We start from the raw sequence: 19736 nt of genomic DNA, 5'->3' as shown, positions 1-19736 counted from the left end.
TAAACATTACTGCAGCTAGAATATTTTCCTTATTTTGACAAACAAAAGGTTCAAGGTTTGTTTACTTTTTATTTTACTGCATTTCTCTGTCTTATTCTGATGTAGTAGGCAATTGAAAACTCCTAATTTTTTGTTTTTGTCAGTGCTCGCTCGGCAGCCATTTTGAATTTTTTTTTTTTGACGTCTGTACTCGGCAATTTCGTGACCTCTACAGAATCGACGATTTTGCCTGAGGGGAACAGCAGTGTTATGGGAAAGATCCGAGCCTACGAACAGGGCCCAAAAAAAACTGACGATTTTACTGACTTTCCGAATCGGGTGTTCTGTAAATAAACAGTCGGTCGGACGACCCGAATGAAACATATTTTTGATTGCCGCCTTACAAATTTTGTATTCTGCTGTGCGAGTGTGTGGGCTCAATGGCGGATAGCGCGGCGCTGGGTTTCTGATCAGAAATTCTTTCATTTGGTGGGTTTGAATCCCGGTCGGGTCGATATTTGGAGAAAGTTTGAAATATCAAATTCATAGAAAAGTTAGTAGAAATCAGAAAACAAGTCTCAGAAAGTCAGAAAATAGAAAAGGAGATGATAGACATAGGTCATAAGAGAGATAGGAAGTGGAAAAACTAAACAGAAGGGGGATGTTCAAATGACGGTCAATTTCTATCACCCACCAAGATATACATGACCTTGGTCACGAATAACGACCTGGTACCTTACCTACTCACTTGTGACTTTAACTTAACTTGACTGCAATGATTGATGCTGGTGTGATCGGTGCGGTGACCGGCGGTGTGATTTTGATTGTGCCTGAAAAAAGTTAACCGTAGCAAAGAATACCATTTTCGTAAATCACGTGATCAAAACAATCTATGACGTCATATCGCGCGTTTCCCGTTCATTGTTACCGCAAGAAAAAGAGAGTTAGCACTCAGGTTTTAATTTAATCCAAAATGGCGGCTCGATTAGGACATTTTACAAGAACATGTGCACAACTTTCCAGGTATAATTTCCTTAATTTCTTTTAATTTGAAATTCTGCATGTAGTTTACGTTTTCTAAAAATGTTGTTGGTTATAAACACCCCTCCCTTTTTTCACTAACCAGTTGTCTTCATCATATCTGCCTATTGTATCAAAAATAATATTACTAATTTTTTTGTAGGGGTCACTCACATATCGATTTTTCCTGCAACTAACGTCATTGTGACGCTATCTGAAGAACCCCCCCACCCCCCTTTCTTAGCGTCATTTACATAAATATACCAAAAATCGATGAAAGTAATTTTTCTTCTCTATTAGTTATTACAGATATTGATATTCCAGCCACATTGATTTTTGTGCTTCGTTTCCCACGGTTTTAAAACAAGTGGTTTTGACTTATGACAGTTAGGAACATTTGGTGAGTTCCTGTACGCAACCGCGATCTAAAAAATCATAACAACACTCATTAAAAAATGACGTTCGTGTCTTTTCGCACTTTTTTTAGCCTAGACGATGTAGCAAACATAGTAAATATAAGCACACTGTGCTTTTAATTGGCTGAAATTTTTTTTTGCGTCGGAAAAACTTTTTCAAACTTTCAGCTATGATTGACCAAACTGTTACAATGAAAATTATCCAGCGCATTTTTTATCTTCTTATCTTCTTAATCTTCAATGAAGCACGTGCGTTTGCGTAGGGTAAAATGGCGAAATGCGAAAATCGAATTTGGCAAAAAATTTTTGAAAAATGACCCTACAAGATTTGACTATATCTTTTTATTCCATGAAGAGATTACTTTCAAATAAAAAATGTATTAACAATGAATGGGTAAGCTTTCTAGAAATCCAAACATAAATTGTATAGCTTTTACCAAAAAATAGCACTTTAGGATCAGAAACAGTCAAAAACCAGTTTTTTCCAATTTTCTTCGAGTTACAGGAATTAATTCCTTGTTTGTTTTGATCTGAAATTTTCAGTAGGGGTGGCCATCATGGTTTCCTTGCTCATATCAGGGGGGGCCGAGCCGGGGGTAAGAGAATTAAAGTTTCTAAGTAAAATCTTAATTATCACCCAAAAAAGTGCCTTTTTTATGTCCATATCTTTTAAATAGATTGTCCCAGCCTTATCCCTCTTTCAGTAAAGCTTCCTATATATACCTTTTGTCCTTCAGAAAAACCAAAAATATTGGCCTTAATTGCTTGCTTTCAGTTCCTGTAGCCAGTAGTGTGACCCCCTGTATTTCTATTTTTGACCCCCTGTATTTCACGCGGGTTTTTTAATAGAAAAGTCACATGACTCAAATCCCGCAGTCTTATTGGACTAGAGAAAGCGAAAGTGAAATCGCGCGATCTGATTGGATGAAAAAAGACCGCGGGAGCTGGAAACTAATGGAATTCTCTAGAATTCTCATTTTAAATTCAAGATGGCGGCGAGAAAAGCACGTCTTTTGCTTTGGACGAAAGGTTGTAAATTCTGGTTGATTTTAAGGTTTTATCTTATCTTATCTCATTTACTTTAATTAGTAGAGGCTTCTTCAATGTTTGGGGAAGGTAAGTCTGTAAAAGTTATTTGTTTTTCGGTGGAAAAAAGTGTTTAAAAAAGCATTTTTTGTGCTCAAGGTATATTTTTCTTCGCAAATTTTTGTCTTCAATCTTAAATAGATGAACGAGTATTTGACTGATGCTTATGATTTTTCCATAGAACATAGTAAAACTATTCAGGAACTTAGACCTTTTTACAGAATTTCAAAAAATCTGTTAGTTCTGGAGATATATTGAAAAGTTTAGACATGGGTAGTTTGCGTTCGTGTTTCGCGTTCCCAAACCAAACGCACGTGGAAGAACTCAAAGTTTACTGAATTTAAGCACATAAAATATTCTTATAATTATTGATATTCACTGAAACACCGTTCGTTGTGTGCTGCGGTGGAGTGTATGACGTAACTCGCACGGTAAATAACTCGCCTTTTGTTGGAAGATCGTATTGGGCGTTTTGGCGTTACCACCCTCGAAGCTAGCGGGCGCCCCTGTCTTTCCGCAACTCTTTCCACCATTTTAGATGGCCATAACAATAGATCTAAAAGGGCGCCATAATCTTGGAAGATAATTTGTTTTGGTCTCCAGCTTTGGGAAGTAGCAATGTTTTTGGTTGTTTTTGATGGAAAATAGTAAGAAACTTAAGTTTATAATAATGCTATACAAGTTCGCAGGCCACCGTGCGAGCACATGGGCCTCTATGAACCGCTCTTTGTTCGGTTTACAATTTTCTTAAAATAGAGTTTTTTCCTAGGGCTCCCCCTGACTTTGAATTTAAAGTTTGCATCCTTTAGTGACGTGTTCATTTCTTTGGCTTTCATACACCACTCTTTGATTGTCTTCCTTTCACTTTTCGTAAGATCATCTGTCACACGGAAGGGCAATCTTTCTCCTTTAGTGATTGCTCTTAACACTGTATTTTTGTCTTCTTCGTTTGCAAATCGGACTCTTATTGGTCGATAGCATTTTTCATCTTCCTTTTCCTTCGAAAATTTTCCGATTCTTTGAGTTTCTTCAATCTTTATATTCCATAAGCTTAGTTTCTTAGGTAAGACTGTTTCATTTAGATATTCTTCGTCGTAGATTTTGGTTGACTCCTCTGAATCTTCAGTGGATTCGCCAACACCATGAAGAATTAGATTGCACGCCGTGGATTGAATCTGTCGTTCCTCCTGTTTTTCCCTTCGAAGTACGTTTTCTATGTTTTTCTCGATTTTCCTCGACGCGACTGCTGCGTAGCTTTGTGATCTATTTTCTCCTTTATTCTCAACGATGTCTTCCATCTTCTTTTCGATCGTTGCCATTCTGGTCTCAAAGCTATCCTTTATTTCGCTGATCATTGTATTAACGTCTTTGGACTTCAGTTGAGTGATTTCTACGTCCTGGGCTTTCATTATATTTTCGCAAGCTTTTATCTCCTTTCGGAATCCTGAAACTGTTGATGTTTCACATGAATTGACCCGTTCCAATAGATCAGGGGTGATCACGACACAGTTTTGACAGACAAAAGCTCTCGATTTGTATGTTAGACATAACTGGATTTGATAGACGGGGAGCTTTGAACAAATGTTGTGTACGATTCGATTGCACTTTTTACATTCAAGTGTGCCTTTGGATCTTCCTTCTTCACTTGTAACACATTCAGATGGGCTGCAAAGGTCGTAAATTGATGCTGAATTCGGTTGTTTTCGTAGATTTTCTTGAATTTTCTCCGCCATCTTTACATCTTTTAACAACACATCCGTTCAGTTTTTATTTGACGTCAGAATGTTTACGAGTGTCATTTAGTTTTTTCTGGCTTATAGAATGGCAGGACCCTGGATGGTTTCCCTAACTGTATGACTTTCACATTTGTTTGTCCCCAGACAAACGGCTCGTTGTTTTATCATATTTATGTAGACGGTCCGTCAGCGCGGCCCTTGTATATCAAAATACAGCCCATCTTTTTTTTATTGCGATATCTCTGTTTTTATGATTATGGAGATAATAACATATTCCTACAAACGTAACGGAAGGGTATTGGATATCATCTCTGTTATATTTTATGCGTTTAAATTAAGATGGCAGGTTTAGCGAAGGATGGAATACAAAATTTTACAGGTTTGACAGTTAGTCACACTAGGAAATCTAGCTTTCAGAAAAAACAACATCAGTCATGCATCTACAGGATACATTTCAACAACAAGGATGAGAGTTACCTGAATCAAGTTCGCAAGAGAATATTAATTAAAACTTGAAAGTTGGAAACAAAATAAAACGTGCAGCAGCCAAAATCAACCAACCAAAATTTATCATTCAATTCCCGAGACAGCACTTCGATTTTTAAGGCCTTGTTTATACGCTAAAGTAAAAACAATTACGCACATGTAAATGGGTCATTGTTTGAGGTCCGGCAATATTTCCGGGAGATAGCCTATCTGGCAGTGCGCGGATCTAGGTGGGTTCCGCCTCCCCCGTAGATCTTTTTCTTGGGAAGATCTTCAAATTAGTTTTCAAGGTTGGCTTGGCTCAAATCTTTTCATCTATGGCTCAAATTTTACGCAATTTCTCAAAGTTTTTGAAAATGTTAATTTCATTAAAAAGCGCCGGGTTATTTTTTCATGAATCCCTTTAGAAGTTTTGCGGTGCATTTTTTTGCTTGAGTCAAGTAAACGATATAGCGCTTTTGCAGCATTAATCTTTGATACGCATTTTGGCAGGACGCTAGTGTGGCTAACAAAGACATTGAATTCCTCCACTCAAATCTTGGTAAAAACAAGCTTGTAACCGCCTCAGCATGGAAAAATTCCCGGGGAACAACAATCGGGGGTATTGGTATGCAGGCTTTGTCATTTGAAAATTCCAGGCGTGTGGTCAATCGCACTCCTAAAAAGTACTCTAGGCGTGTGATAAGGAGTGCTATGCATAACTTTAAGTGTGCTATCACACGCCTCAAACGATGCAGCCTGGGTATGCTACTCTCTTCTAGAGCAGCAGAAAATCTTTTATCTCTCCGTAAAATTTCAAATCGAATTATTGTTGCCGAATTTAATAGCAACCCTAAAACAACCTTTGTAGCTTGTTACAGTCCAACAAATGTCTCTGAACAGGTTGATGTCGATAGTTTCTATTCCATTCTTTCTCAAACTATCCTTTCTATTCCTGCGCATAACTTTCTTATATTAGCTGGCGACTTTAATGCCCAGTTAGGGAATGATAATGTAAAATTTTCATACCATAAATCGACAAATAGAAATGGTAATAAACTCTTTGATTTTATGTTATAACATCAGGTTGTTGCTACAAATACACTTTTTATGAAAAATACTAATAGGCTCTGGACTTTCCAACATCCCTCTGGAACTAAATCCCAAATAGACTATGTCCTTGTCCGAAGTAAATGGAAAAACAGTGTCAGAAATGCTCAATCATATTTTTCTTTTTCTTCTGTTGGCTCAGACCACAGAGTCGTTTCTGCACACATTTGTCTAAGTTTGAGATCTTCTAAAAAGTGCAAACCCAACCCTCTGAAATCTATTGATTGGCAACAAGTTTATACAAGTTCTAATCTTCGCTCTATTTATACGGTTGAAGTGAAAAATAGATTTGACCTCCTCTCTCGTCCCGATCACAATATTGAAGAGAAATACCAAACTTTGGTAGACGCAAATGAAAATGTCTGTCTCTCTCTTTTGCCCAAAAAAGTTAAAACCAAAAGAACACATCTGTCTGAAAATGATCTTGTCATCGCAGCACGCAATGAATACGATAAAGTCAAAGCAAGGCACCTATCTCGCGCAACCAGAAGAACCTCAAAACGCCTTGCTGACGCCCAAAAATATTTAGATGAAGCTTATTTAACAGCTGAAGCATCTTTTATTCAAGGTAAAATTGACACTATTTCACATCTTCATTTTTCCAATCAACACTCAGCTGCTTGGAAGACAATCAATGAACTGTCAGGGCGCAAGGATCATCCATCGATCCTGACCAACTTCCTCTGAACCAAGTTTTTGATCTCTTACACATTTCAACAGAGTCTTTTACTAAAGATGAACTTAAAATAGCTTTAAAATCATTTTCTATCAATAAATCTTCCGATCTAGACAATATACCCACAGTTTTATGGAAAGACCCTATTTTTCTTGACCTCCTTCTAGAGTTTTGTAACCATACATTTAACGATTTTGTGCCACCTTCTGCATGGTTAACAGGGGGTATCATTCCAGTTCCCAAAAAAGGTGATCTGACCTTAGCCTCAAACTACAGAGGTATCACCTTGATGCCAATTGCCGCAAAAATTTATAACAAACTTTTATTTAACCGTATTGTTCCTATTCTTGACCCCCTCCTTAGGAGAAACCAAAACGGTTTCCGGAAGGGCAGGAGTACACTCTCTCAAATTTTATCTATCAGACGAATTCTGGAAGAAATGAGGAAACTCAAAAAAGATGCTTTTATATGTTTTGTTGATTTCAAAAAGGCCTTCGACTCGATCAGTCGAGACAAAATGTTTCAAATTCTAGGTCTCTATGGTATCCCTGAGAAAATTATAAATGCTATTCAAGCATTGTATACTTCTTCCAAAGCAAAGGTTGTATCATCTGATGGGGATACAGATATTTTTAATATTCAAGCAGGAGTTCTTCAAGGAGACACTCTTGCTCCTTTTCTTTTTATAGTTGTTTTGGATTATGTTTTAAGAATTTCTGTTGATACTTTTAACAAAAAGGGAATTCAAATTAAAACGCCCCAGGGCACACGTGACCCTGGCTTGTTTGTGACTGATCTGGATTTTGCTGATGACCTCGCACTTGTTGCAGAAAGTATTCAAAATCTCGAAATTATACTCCATTCTTTAGAAACTGCAGCAAGTCAGGTCGGTCTTTACTGTAACGAGAAAAAAAAAACAGAATATCTTTGCTCCTCTGAAAACTTTCTCCCTTTATTTTCTTTGAAAGGTGTTGACATTAAAAAAGTAATCGATTTCAACTACTTAGGCTCTCTTATCAACAGTTCTGATAGCGACTTTAAAACCAGGAAAGCACTTGCGTGGAAAGCTTGTAATAAGCTCAACAAAATCTGGCAATGTGATCTTGGCAATAACCTCAAGCTGAAAATTTTCAAGTGTCTTGTGGAGCCCATTCTTCTTTATGGTTCTGAAACCTGGACCATGACAAAATCTATGGAGAAAAGTCTTGATGGGTGTTATACCAATCTCCTAAAAAGGGTTCAAAATCTTGATTGGAGAGATCATCCCAACCTCGCCCAAATCTACCAAGGTCTCCCTAGAATCTCTTCTGTTCTTTTTTCCAGGAGGCTAACTTTCTCCGGCCATTGTTTCAGAGCAAAATCTGAAATCATTTCAGATATCTTATTGTGGTGCCCTACTGGTCCTAGACACTCAAGGAAGCGAACTTTCCTCGACAATTTGAGGCGGGAAACAGGGCTCGAGTTAGAAGAACTGAAAACAGTTATGTCAGACCGTGAGCTGTGGAGAGAGAGATACTCGGTATTTCCGACCTAACGGTCGAAGGATGATGAACTGTTTGAAAATCGATATTCTGTTGAAATTTCTTAGCGTCATAGGCTCTGACCCCCCCCCACCCCCTCGCGTCACAATGACGTTAGTTGCAGGAAACATCGATATGTGAGTGACCCCAAAAGTTGACTGCTGGGTTAACTCCAGAAGCAAAGGATACCATTTTCGAAATTAACATTTTTGAAATACGGTAAACTTGTCCACTATAAAAGGCAGCAACCCGATCAAACTAATAAAATACAAATGGCACCAAGATGTCCAGTATGTAAACGTCCAGTTGCATCCAATCATAGATCAATTGAATTGAATGTGATGATTGCTCAAACTGGATTCATATCAAATGCGGAAATGTTTCTGCTAAGAAATATGAGGAATATCAATCCATGGACAAATTTGATTGGTTATGTCCATCCTGTGTTTTAAAACCCAAGAACATTGATATTGATATCTGTAATGATACTAACAAAATCGATGAAGACAAGGTCAAAGCCTTCAAGGAGATTGCCATTAAAGTTCACCAAGGAAAGGGTTTGAAAATTGCTCATCTAAATATTAATGGACTCATTCACAAACTAAACATCTTAAAAGTCCTTCTTGAGTTGAAGAAACAAACTTTGATATCTTTGCCGTTACAGAAACTCATCTTCAAGCAGACATACCGGATGATAAAATCAAAATTGATAATTACGAGTTCTTACATTGAGATCGTAAAGTGGATGATGGATGGGGAGGAGTAGTTATTTACTTCAAATTACAGTTAAATGGTATAGAATATGAAACATCAATAAAGAACGATTTAGAAATGATTTGGTTGGAATGCAACGTACGTTCTCCAAAGTTCCTAGTATCATGCGTTTACCAACCACCTCGCAACCACAGAACGTTCTTGACCAATTTTGAGACTATAATTGCAGAAGTCACTTCCAAGAAACACAATGTCATTATACTTGGTGACCTAAACATTGATTTGTTAGATGAGAACCAATCAAGTGCACCCTTTCGTAACCTCTTCAACTCATGAAGAGTAGTTGTTCAGAATTTCACATTTAGCAGAATCGCTTGTGGTTAGGACCCCTTTTTCGTTCTCAAGGGGACCAATACTGTTCTTTTTGCTCTTACCAATACTATAAAAAATTTGAAAGTGTTTTGTCGAGGACCCCTACAGTGTAATCTCCTTATCACGTCATAGATTGGGCCATTCCAGAAAATTTTTGTTACCCCCGTTGGACATCGTACATTTTTTCTAGCCCTGGAAATATTTTTTTTTCAGTGGTGGTCGGAAATTCAGATCAAAATCCATGTACTTTTGCAAAATGTGTCGGAAATCCTAGCTCTTTTTGCCCTCAGGATTCCGTGTCTTCCGCCCCCTGTTACAGACAAATTCTGAAATGGTCCATTGTTGATGCAAGAAATATGATAAGTATCATTTTCTTGAAAGAAAACTTTAACGATTACTATACTGTAATTAGCATTCTTTCCAGAAAGATATCAAGATCCAAACAACTATTAGCACACAACAAATTTTTTAGTAAGCCTTTTTACCCTGAATCAAAAATGATAAAGAGAACCCGGTTTCCTTTTGAATTTTAATGTGACCGCCATACTGGCAACCAACTCTGCCCTGTCAGGAGAAATAAGGGCTTGGCTACACCAGAAAAAAATTTAAAGTTCTCATCCATTCCATTCTTTCATCATATCTAGATGCAGTGTTTGTCGCATGCTTAACAAGACTCGTCCAGCTGCCTCATCACATTTTTATTCTACCGAACCACTTGAAGCACCTGCTTCTGGTAATTTAACCTTCCCGAAACATGTAGAAGATATTGTTGATTCCATTGAAAAACTGAACCTACTGGAGGTCTCATCGTTAAATAAATTGTTAAAGGTATTTGTGATTGCCTTTTTCAAAATACTTGAGAATCAGTTTGTTTCATGAGTACTCAAAGTTCCTTCCTCTTCTTTCGGAACATTTCATCATAGATGTTTTTGCTATTTTATCTTTTCCGAAATTTTCTATCTAATTATTATTTAAGTAGGGCGAATAGCCATTATAAAATGTTGAAGAACCTGAAAGACAGTAGTTATTAAAAATGATAAATAAAAAATTGAGCATGTCTTTTAAATAGAAAGGAACTCCTCATCTCTGGTCGATTTTCCAAAATGAGTGCTTAGATGAAAACTCGCCTTGAGATAGATCACTGCGGTACATTTTACTTTACAATACTTTGAATTCCATTTCCTGCTGAACAACTTCGTACTGTAATTTTTCTTCTGTTTTTTCAGGAACGATTGGGAATCTCTGATATTCCAATGATGTCATCAGCTGGCCCTGCGGCAGCCGCACCAGTTGAAGTATGTAGGCACCTAAAATTTACGTCACTTTAATGATGTATGCATGGTTTTAAAGTGAATATTTTAGTTAATTGTTAACTCTCATAATTGTTGATGAACGTTTAAACAAGTGTCTCACTGTATTTTTAAAACGAGGGCTTCATTTGACAAATGATAGTAACAAATCAAGCCCTTGTTTGAACAGGGTGTCTACGGGACCTTGAAAACCTTGAAATTGGACTAAGCAACCTTGAAAACCTTGTTAAAGTGAATGTAATATGAGAGAATTCCTTGAAAACCTTGAAAATGCATGATTGTGACAGTATAGTCTTGTTTTGACTTGGGGTTCTCAATGAAGTTTTGGTCTATGCTGAAGTTCCAAATGTTTTCTTGCTCGCTACGCTCGCAATCTTTGTTTCTGCATCAAATTAACGTCCATGCACTTCAGCATAGTCATATCCTACTTTAAGTCAATTTTAGTCCTGAAAAACTTTGAAAATACCTAATAAAGGGTCCAAAAAACGTTGAAAAAAAATTTGCCAAAAAAAACCTTGAAAACTTTAAAAATGGTGGAAAAAATTCCGTAGACACCCTGTGTTATTTCATGGTGTCCTACAGGTTTTCAGGTACCTCAATTCCTTCTTCCCACATAGGAAGAGGAACAAGCACCAGTAGAAGCTCAAACAGAATTCGGCGTTAAACTGATCAAGTTTGATGACTCAAAGAAAGTGAAACTAATCAAAGAAATCAAAACCATCCTCACTGACGTCAATCTTGTCCAGGTATTTAATAAGTATATGTAATCACATGATAACGAGTGCAATTAGAGAATGATTGCACTAGTCCTTTCGGACTCGGTAAATTAATAACAAAAAAGTCACGAGTGCAATTTTCGAATTGTACGAGTTATTATGTGATTACGAGCTAATCGCACAATGGCTTTCACTACTTTTTCCCAGTTAGGAAAGTAAATTACAGAAATTATACTGAAGGTTTTATATTTTTCTCTTCTCTCTGTGTCTTTCTTTTATTGTTGTTTATTGATTTTCTTTCTCACAAAATAAATTTCGAATGCAATTAAAACGTTCGATGCAAAAAAATGTAAGAAAAAACATTAAAATCAATTTTGTAAACATTGGCGCGGCATTGAAGAGTGTGATTAACGATTAATTGCTCTCTTTGAGGGCGTGCCAAATAAGAAAAAATAACCTATCGTGCGATTAAGAAGATAACGACCATTTATTACAGTCAACTCTCTCTAGTTCGAACTTCAACTTTTTTAAATTATTTTTCTACTTCCATTATTCTAATCTTTCTGCATTTACGGAAACAGAAAGTGGTTTGAATTGTTCTTAGTAATTTGAATTTTTCTCTAATTCGAAGAAAATTCTTGGTCCTTTGAAGATCGAATAAGAGAGAGTCAATTGTATGCCTTTTCTTATGGGGATGAGCTGGAGTTTTTATAAGATACTTCACTAATTAATTGGTCATTTGAAGTAATAGAGATGACGCGTTCTTTAGAAAAAGTAATGAAATTAACTTAACGACCAACCAAATCACATAAGAGCTTGTAAAAACTCCAGCTTGTCCCTTCTTATGAGAGCCATGTATCAAAAAATGACGACCAACACAGACTTTTTTATTAATCGTTTTACAGGCCAAGAAATTTGTCGAAAGTGCTCCACAAGTCGTCAAAGAGAAACTTTCAAAAGAAGATGCGGAAAAATTGAAAGCTCAACTGGAGGGAGTTGGTGCTTCGGTCGAGATTGAATAATCCAGAACTTTGGCAATATATGTGTTGCCTTCCTTTATCCATTGTATGTATAAAATTTCTATCACTAAGCTTTTTATTTTGATAAAAAAAGAAATTATCCTAACAAAAGAAAACGGAATTTTTTTAAGATGCTCCATATCATTCACTCCTCCGTGGTGTTTTTTCAAATTTACTTGCTTTAGAAAAATGCCGACTGTAAGCAAAGTGAAGGGTTTAGAATTTCATTTTTCTTGCAAATTGTTGAATGGCTGAAAATTAAAAATTTTAAAAACAAAATTTTGTTGCTCTCCATCGTTGATGTTTTTGGCAAAAAATAGCGTTTTTTCGAAAAAATACCGCCATACCGCTCAAACAAGTTTGATGACAACTGAAATTCAGATCTTTAATACAGACATAAATCGGCTTATTGAAATGTATACTTTACTGGCCTTTTGCTCTCCTTCTTTGCGTTTTTTTTGACCAAAATTGATTTCAACAGTTTTTAGCCAAAATTCGACTTTTACAAAGTATTTCCTAAAGTTTCCTCTAACTCGAGATATTGAATTCTGTTCCTTTTCACCTCCCTTCATCTAAAGCAAAGTTTTATAAGCATTTTGATAATTATCTTTAAACTTTAATACTAACTATGCGTTGATGAATCTAAAAAAACCATACTGTGCTAAGAAATATAGATGTTTACAAAAAAAAAGGTTCAAGAAAAATAAATTCTAATTACTAAATCCATCCATTCAGCCCAATCAATGCAAAATAGAATACAAACACATAACTTACACGCTTTTTTACAAGAACACGTGGGACCAAATCCTTTGACCAAATCCTTTAAGAACAAATTAAGAACAATGTTAGCCTCAGATTTCTGAAACTACTAAGAAAATACTGATTTTAACAGACTTAACTTATTTTCAGATTTAAGTAAAGAAACTAAGCATGTTAAGAACATCGCAAGAACATTCAAGGCTGAAAATTTTGATGAATCAAGAACAGCTCAGCCTGAGCCAAAATTTACTGGTTCTTATAAAAAAGCGTGGATTTATCTTTCAAAATATATACATATATGATCGATCAAGCCCATTAATAATATGTTCATGTCATTATCTCCTTTTCATAAGTTTTTAATCCAACTTTGAAAATTCTCGCGCAATGCGTTTCATACCGAACAAACTTTTCGATTTTTCAAAATGAACCGGCTCCATTGGAAAACTCGATGTCAGCGAAACCTTCAATTCCTGACTAAAAGTCTCCAAATTATCAGAGGGCGTTTTCTTTTTTTTATTCTTGGCACCCTTATTAGCACCCGCTTTTCGGAGCAATAAACAAACAAGTTGTTGACCACCCAGGGCGGCGAAATGAAGGGCGGTATTTTCATTGTCGTCAATAGCTTTCACGTCGGCTTGATGTTTGATGAGTAAGCTAACAATTTCGGCATGTCCTTTCCAAGCTGCATACATGAGTGGTGTACAACCTTCGTGTGAGGAGACAAAATATAAGTTAGAATTCATGATAATTAACGACGTAGTGTTTTATAAGGTAGCACCCAAGAAAATGCCAGGTATTTGCCAATGGGGTTGAATTTGAACAATGAAATTATTGACGAATTCTTGGTCATTTTTGGATACTTCTGCCATGTCAACAATACAAAAACCTTTAAAAAAGCGAAATTTTGTTCATTGTTTGTGTTTCTTAAACTACTAGGTCCAGTTTTTTAAGCATTATTAAGCACGAATGATTTATTATCATGAATTTACCGTGGCTGAAGAGGACCTTTTAGTTTGTATTTAGTTTGCGTTGTAACGCGCGGCCGCGCCTTTTAACACGCGGCCGCGTGTATTTTTCAAGAAACGCGGCCGCATATTTAAATGCGCGGCCGCGTGTTATAATACACGGCCGCGTGTTATGAGATGCGGCCGCGTGAAAAACACGCGGCCGCGTCTTTTTTTGAAAACACGCGGCCGCATCTTTTATGAAAAACACGCGGCCGCGTCTTTTATGAGAAACACGCGGCCGCATCTTTTATGAAAAACACGCGGCCGCGTCTTTTTTGAAAAAGAGACACACGACGGCTCCCAAAATGTAGACTAGTAACTAGTCGTTGTATTTCTGTAGCTCCGTTTTCAACACGCTCACTACGTTCACTGAATACAAACCTCTCATTCCCGTAGCGTTTTTTTTTATAAGAATAATTTCCACGCCCGCACATCACTTTATAAGCACAATTTCCGCGTCTTGTGTCTCAGGAAAACCGGACGCTTGCTATTCTACCCAAAATGATGCCCACCAATGAGCGCACTGTGTGGGGTGGTATCCATGTCAAAAATATCCAGTTTAGACAACAGTGAGAGGTTTGAAAATGATTGGGTCGGTTTATAAAGTGATTAGGTCGGTTTAAAAGGTGAGCGGCTTGGTTTTTTCGTATTTTCCGGGAAATCGGATTACTAAGTCCTCCTAAGTATGGTCTGGAAAATGTCACATTTCACTAGATCTAATTATGATAAAGCTAAGCGCCGATTTTTTGGTACCAACTCTTCCAAAACACCGAGCCAAAAAACCAAAGGTCCAATAGATGTATTTAATTAACGATTGATTTCTACAAAACAAGTCTGTACCTTTTTTTACTTTCTTCTAATTTAGAAAAATTCCTACTTAAACTTAATCTAGAAAGTACTTTAATCGGATTAACTTTCGCGAGATAAACTTTAGCGAGTTTCGCGAATTTTGCCCTTTTTCGCGAAAATTTGTCTCGCGAAAAATCTAAAATTGCTCATTCGCGAAAGTTTATCTCGCGAAATTCTGCAACTTTTCCAATTCCATTTCCAATTCCTAATTCTCGACCTCTGGAGCTATTGAGCCACTTCCAAATGGTCAAATCCTCACAATTGCATGGCCCTGGTGAGAACTAGACCCTTGGGAGAGTTGGCTGGGTTCTGTGTTTTGGTGGTTTGTTTTTTAATCAATTTCTTCATTCGCGAAAGTTATCTCGCAAAATTTTGGGATAGCTCCAATTCGCGAAAGTTTATGCGCAACATTTCGCGAATTTTTGACCTCGCGAAACTTTATCTCGCGAAAGTTAATCCGGTTAAAGTAGTATAAAAATTTCAACAACGCACCATTTTTATTGCATATATCCCTAGCCTGTGCCAAACCCTACTTCTTTATGTAGCTGATGGTAGTAGGGTTTGTCACGTTTAGATAGATTTCGTATGCAAGCGTTTCTTCGAAAAGCCTCTACGTGAAGTGCAAATTCCTTAATGTCATGTGCAAAAGAGGGTTAAATTCTCTTCGGACATTAATTTACAAAAAGTTTATAACTATTTTTAGCTTTTAATGACACATGCAATAAAAGTTGACCAATTGACATTTAAATTTCATTTAATTGTTTCGACCTATATCGCGTTTTAAACCGACCCAATCGATTTTAAACTCAGGTAATTTCATTTTTCTTGTTGTGGAAACCCAAATTACTCCCTCAAAAATCTAGAAAGTTAACTTACCCAGACACAGTATGCAGTGACACTGGGCTTCAATTTGATGATCTGAGTGCGAAAGTTGTCGTTCTTTTTGTCTTTAGTTAGCCTAACTCGTCAGTATTGTCGTTTTTCTATTGTTTGTTTATTTTTAGTAATGCAGGATCATTTTGATAGACGTCCTCTAAAGCAAATTAGGCCATGTTTGGGTTTGTTGGAAAGCTCATTTCAAGGGCTATCTTTTCAGTGTGCCAGTTTTTTGAATAAGGTCCTCAAAAGTGGAACGATTTTAGCTGGGGCGGAATCGAAAGAGTTAAAGATTTTCAACCTTGAGGATATTGCCTGTAGTCGAAAGAAAATTTTTAGTGGAACATATTAGTTGAACATATTGCAGGAATTTTCGTCATTGGATTGGTCGTTAACTTGCTATTGAGACGTTTTATTAGATATTTACCATTTTCTGAAGAACGTGTCATCTTTATTGTTTCGAGTAACCAATTATGTAATATAATATAATATAAAATTTCTGCCACCAGATAAACTAACGTTTTCACCCACCTTTTTTTATCCAGTGAACTAGCCTGAAACATTTTCCGTCCCCGTATTCATGATTTTTAGAGCTAAGAATTTAGCTCGTGTTAATTCCGAGGAAGTCATTTCAACAATCTCCCGCGCTCCGTTCGCATATTATCTCTCCGCAGGGAGTTGGCTTCCCAGCCAAGTTAATGATTGAAAGCTAGTCTAAGCACAAACACATTTATACTCAGATCGAACATTCATACCCCTCTTATCTTCTTTTTTCTTTGAGAGTTTTCAGGCAAAGGTAGGTCTCCGAAGCGGAGAGCGCAAATAGCACTAGAGGGCTAATAATCAATCTGCAAGGGCATAATTAATGAACAACGACAAACGAAAACTTAACGCTATTACTATTATTAACCATATCGGAGATTCAAACAAAGTCAATGTACAATGTATAAACAATGTTTATTGAAAATCGGGCTCTGTCACATTTTAGGTATTGCCATTTTGCATCAGTGTGCAAAATTTCATGAAAAAATATAAAGTACAGCTCGAGAAATTCAAGAAATACCATTTTTCCGGCGAAAATTTGCTGTTCCGGCGAATTTTAGAAAGTTCCGGCTTCAAAAATCAAAGAAAGATCCGGCCGCATGTTTATAACGCGCGGCCGCGTGTTTTTCTTGACAAAAACACGCGGCCGCAGGTTTTATTCCCCGGCCGCGTGTTTTCGAAAAAAGACGCGGCCGCATCAGATAACGCGGCCGCATGTTTTCGAAAAAAGACGCGGCCGCATGTTTTCGTTTTCAAAAAAATACGCGGCCGCGTATTGTAACACGCGGCCGCATACTGTAACACGCGGCCGCGTATAATTAGCGCGGCCGCGCGTTACAACGCAAACTAAATACAAACTAAAAGGTCCTCTTCAGCCACGGTATGAATTTCCCCCAGCTTCCCCTGACTGCTCCTTAATACTATCTTTATTTTTTACGGATTTGAGCCTTACTGTTCTTTTTTTTTAAGAGTGTACTAAAACAATAACCACCCCTCCTAAAAACCTAGAAAATCAATAAACATACCCATATCCAATCTTGTATCCAGAACCACTTTCACCACTTTTTCATTTTACTGATGAACGTGATACAATTCTTTTGTGAGCGATATCAAAATTATCAAAAAGTGAGCTAAGGACCTGGATACGAGTTTGTAAACATACCTTCATTACAACTACTATTCACATTGGCTCCGTGTCCAATCAACAAAACAGCTGCATGTAACTGGTTCTCTTTACACGCACAAAAAAGGGGCGTGGCTCCATTAATATCCTTCGAATTGACATAAAGACCTTTCTTGAGCAGAAATTTCAGAGTTTCTATATCCCCATTTCCAGCGGTTGAATGTAGGTCCTCGGTAATGGTATCTTCGTATAGACGTCCTGTTGTTTTTATACGGTCAGTTTTTACGGTAACCGATTGCTCGTGCTCTTCACTCTTGACTATGAGTTCTTTCATCAATTTTTGTTCTTTTGCAAAGTTTTCTTTAGCTTTTTGTAGTTCTTCTTTTTCATTTTTTTCAGACATGATGAAGTGAATTTAGAAACCCTAAAAGAATAAAAAGTTTTGTTTCCTTCTAAGACTTAACTTAATATCTTTTTTAACTACATAATCAGATGCTTAGCCTTTTATTCGGACAAACTTTCGCGAAAATTAAATAAATCGCGAAATTGCGTAAGCATGCTGATCGCGCAAAATTAAATCCACAATCTAAATTGAATCTATTTGAAGCTTTTCATAACCTCGATAAAATCCAGAAAATATTGTTTATTTCTGACTGGCAAAATTAAATTTTTTGCGAAGATTTATCTGATTAATTAGTATTATCTGCCAGTTACTTTTAAATTTACAGACCACTTTCAGGCATGCAGGCATCAAACTCAAATTCCATTCTGACACAAAAAATTAAAAAATATATTACATTAATTACATTAAGTTCAATTCTACATACCTTGTGCGTTTAACAAAATTTTCACTTGTTTGAATACTTATTTATGACTCTTATCGTCAACTTGTCAGTACTTTCACCTTAGCTGACCTAACGTGTCGATTAGTAAGAGACTTATATATGTCTCTCTCTTATTTAACAAGGCTTCTTAATTACATATAATCGATGATTTCAGCACCTTTACGTGCACTTTCTCAGTTTGGGATTTCCACGAATCTCATTATGAATATATAAAAACATACTGCAAAAATAATCTCATCATATTTTGTTTTTTGCAGGTTGTGAAATACAATGAATGGTGATGTATTCATCTCTAAATAAAGTTGAATTTGTCCGTTTCATAATCCCCATTACTCATAATATTTCTTGCACCCAACAAAAGCTGCCTTTTTAAAAGAAACTTCATTTTTCTCGTAAAGGGAAGTTATATAGGATACCCAGCCGGCACACAACGTTGTTTCGACGTTTATCTAACGTTCATAACGTCCATATAACGTTAGATTAACATTTAAACAACGTTGTGTGCCAGCTTGTATAGGTCTGCGAGGCAGACTACACGCTTTTTTTCATAAGAATATACTTTATAAGAATGTCCATGATGAAAATGGCCAAAAAATTGAGAATATGCTAAGAATATCACCATCATGGAGTTCGCTAGTCAAGCTAAGAATGCCATTTTTAGAGCATTATAAATTGTCAATTACCCCTAGTAAGGCTCACTCCTTTCACAAAAATGCCATTTTTTGCTTGAGACGTACTAAATGTTAAATCTAGTCTGAAGTCTAACCTAAGAATGCTGCAAGAATATTTTAGGGGCATACAGGAAAACTGGGAGCCGGGAGGCGGGAGGCTGAACCGGGAGCCGGGAGTCGGGAGGCTGAAATCGAAAGTGGGAGGCGGGAGGCGGGAGGCTGAAAACGAAAGTGGGAGGCGGGAGGCTAAAATCGAAAGTGGGAGGCGGGAGGCTGAAAATGAAAGTGGGAGGCGGGAGGCTAAAATCGAAAGTGGGAGGCGGGAGGCTGAAAACGAAAGTGGGAGGCGGGATGCTAAAATTGAAAGTGGGAGGCGGGAGGCTGAAAACAAAAGTGGGAGGCGGGAGGCTGAAAACAAAAGTGAGAGGCTCATTTATGAGGCCACGCACAAACGTTTTTGATGGTCAAGGGATAGGTAACAAAGAGCTAAGAAAAATCAGATCATTTATTTTTTATAAACACACACAATCCATCAAAAAAACTATTTCAAATAGTATGTTTAATGAAACCAAGTGTTTTCCTAGGAATTGTTTCTCTTTATAAAAATAATTTTACATAAAAATATAGCAAGCTTTGTTTCGAAACTGCTGATGCAAGATTTAATTACAAAAAAATATAACATGATAGTTTTCGAGTGTTATATATATTTAGTGCAATCGGCTCTTGCATGTTGGAAATAATCTAAAATCATTTCTTTAAGTCAATACCTTGACAGGGTAAAATTATACAAGTCATGGTAAAATAAAGGTTCAATTATAATCATTGATCATTACACTCGATATCACCTGCGTGGCCGAGTGGATAAGTCGATGAAACAGCAACTCAACTGAAGTGGTTTTAGAGAGTTCGAATCCTATACGGTGC

General features: G+C 36.9%; 2 protein-coding genes across 2 annotated transcripts; one reads left to right on the top strand and one right to left on the bottom strand.

The window, feature by feature from the left end:
• Positions 1 to 909: 909 nt before the first annotated feature.
• Positions 910 to 12260, top strand: LOC136815215 (large ribosomal subunit protein bL12-like). Its single transcript, XM_067071663.1, has 5 exons — positions 910 to 1002; positions 9739 to 9922; positions 10321 to 10389; positions 11022 to 11150; positions 12026 to 12260. Exons 1-5 carry the CDS (start codon positions 953 to 955, stop codon positions 12140 to 12142), a joined length of 549 nt encoding a protein of 182 aa, XP_066927764.1. The 5' UTR covers positions 910 to 952; the 3' UTR covers positions 12143 to 12260.
• An 818-nt stretch (positions 12261 to 13078) lies between these two features.
• Positions 13079 to 18281, bottom strand: LOC136815211 (ankyrin repeat, SAM and basic leucine zipper domain-containing protein 1-like). Its single transcript, XM_067071657.1, has 3 exons — positions 18124 to 18281; positions 17336 to 17720; positions 13079 to 13604 (listed from the first exon to the last, which is right to left on the bottom strand). Exons 2-3 carry the CDS (start codon positions 17697 to 17699, stop codon positions 13255 to 13257), a joined length of 714 nt encoding a protein of 237 aa, XP_066927758.1. The 5' UTR covers positions 17700 to 17720; positions 18124 to 18281; the 3' UTR covers positions 13079 to 13254.
• Positions 18282 to 19736: the final 1455 nt, after the last annotated feature.

Source organism: Clytia hemisphaerica, unplaced genomic scaffold (genome assembly GCF_902728285.1).
Source record: "Clytia hemisphaerica strain Z4C2 unplaced genomic scaffold, Clytia hemisphaerica genome assembly, whole genome shotgun sequence".
In the NCBI taxonomy this organism is placed as follows: domain Eukaryota; kingdom Metazoa; phylum Cnidaria; class Hydrozoa; order Leptothecata; family Clytiidae; genus Clytia; species Clytia hemisphaerica.
This window is presented reverse-complemented; position numbering and strand designations above follow the sequence as displayed.

Bases quoted from the DNA above. Each gene is read 5' to 3' on its own strand.
- LOC136815215 (XM_067071663.1), top strand. From the start codon at position 953: ATGGCGGCTCGATTAGGACATTTTACAAGAACATGTGCACAACTTTCC. The intron at 1,003-9,738 runs GTATAATTTCCT...CATCATATCTAG, and splicing joins ACATGTGCACAACTTTCCAG to ATGCAGTGTTTGTCGCATGC. The intron at 9,923-10,320 runs GTATTTGTGATT...CTGTTTTTTCAG, and splicing joins CGTTAAATAAATTGTTAAAG to GAACGATTGGGAATCTCTGA.
- LOC136815211 (XM_067071657.1), bottom strand. From the start codon at position 17,699: ATGTCTGAAAAAAATGAAAAAGAAGAACTACAAAAAGCTAAAGAAAAC. The intron at 13,605-17,335 runs GTATGTTTACAA...CCTCACACGAAG, and splicing joins GAATAGTAGTTGTAATGAAG to GTTGTACACCACTCATGTAT.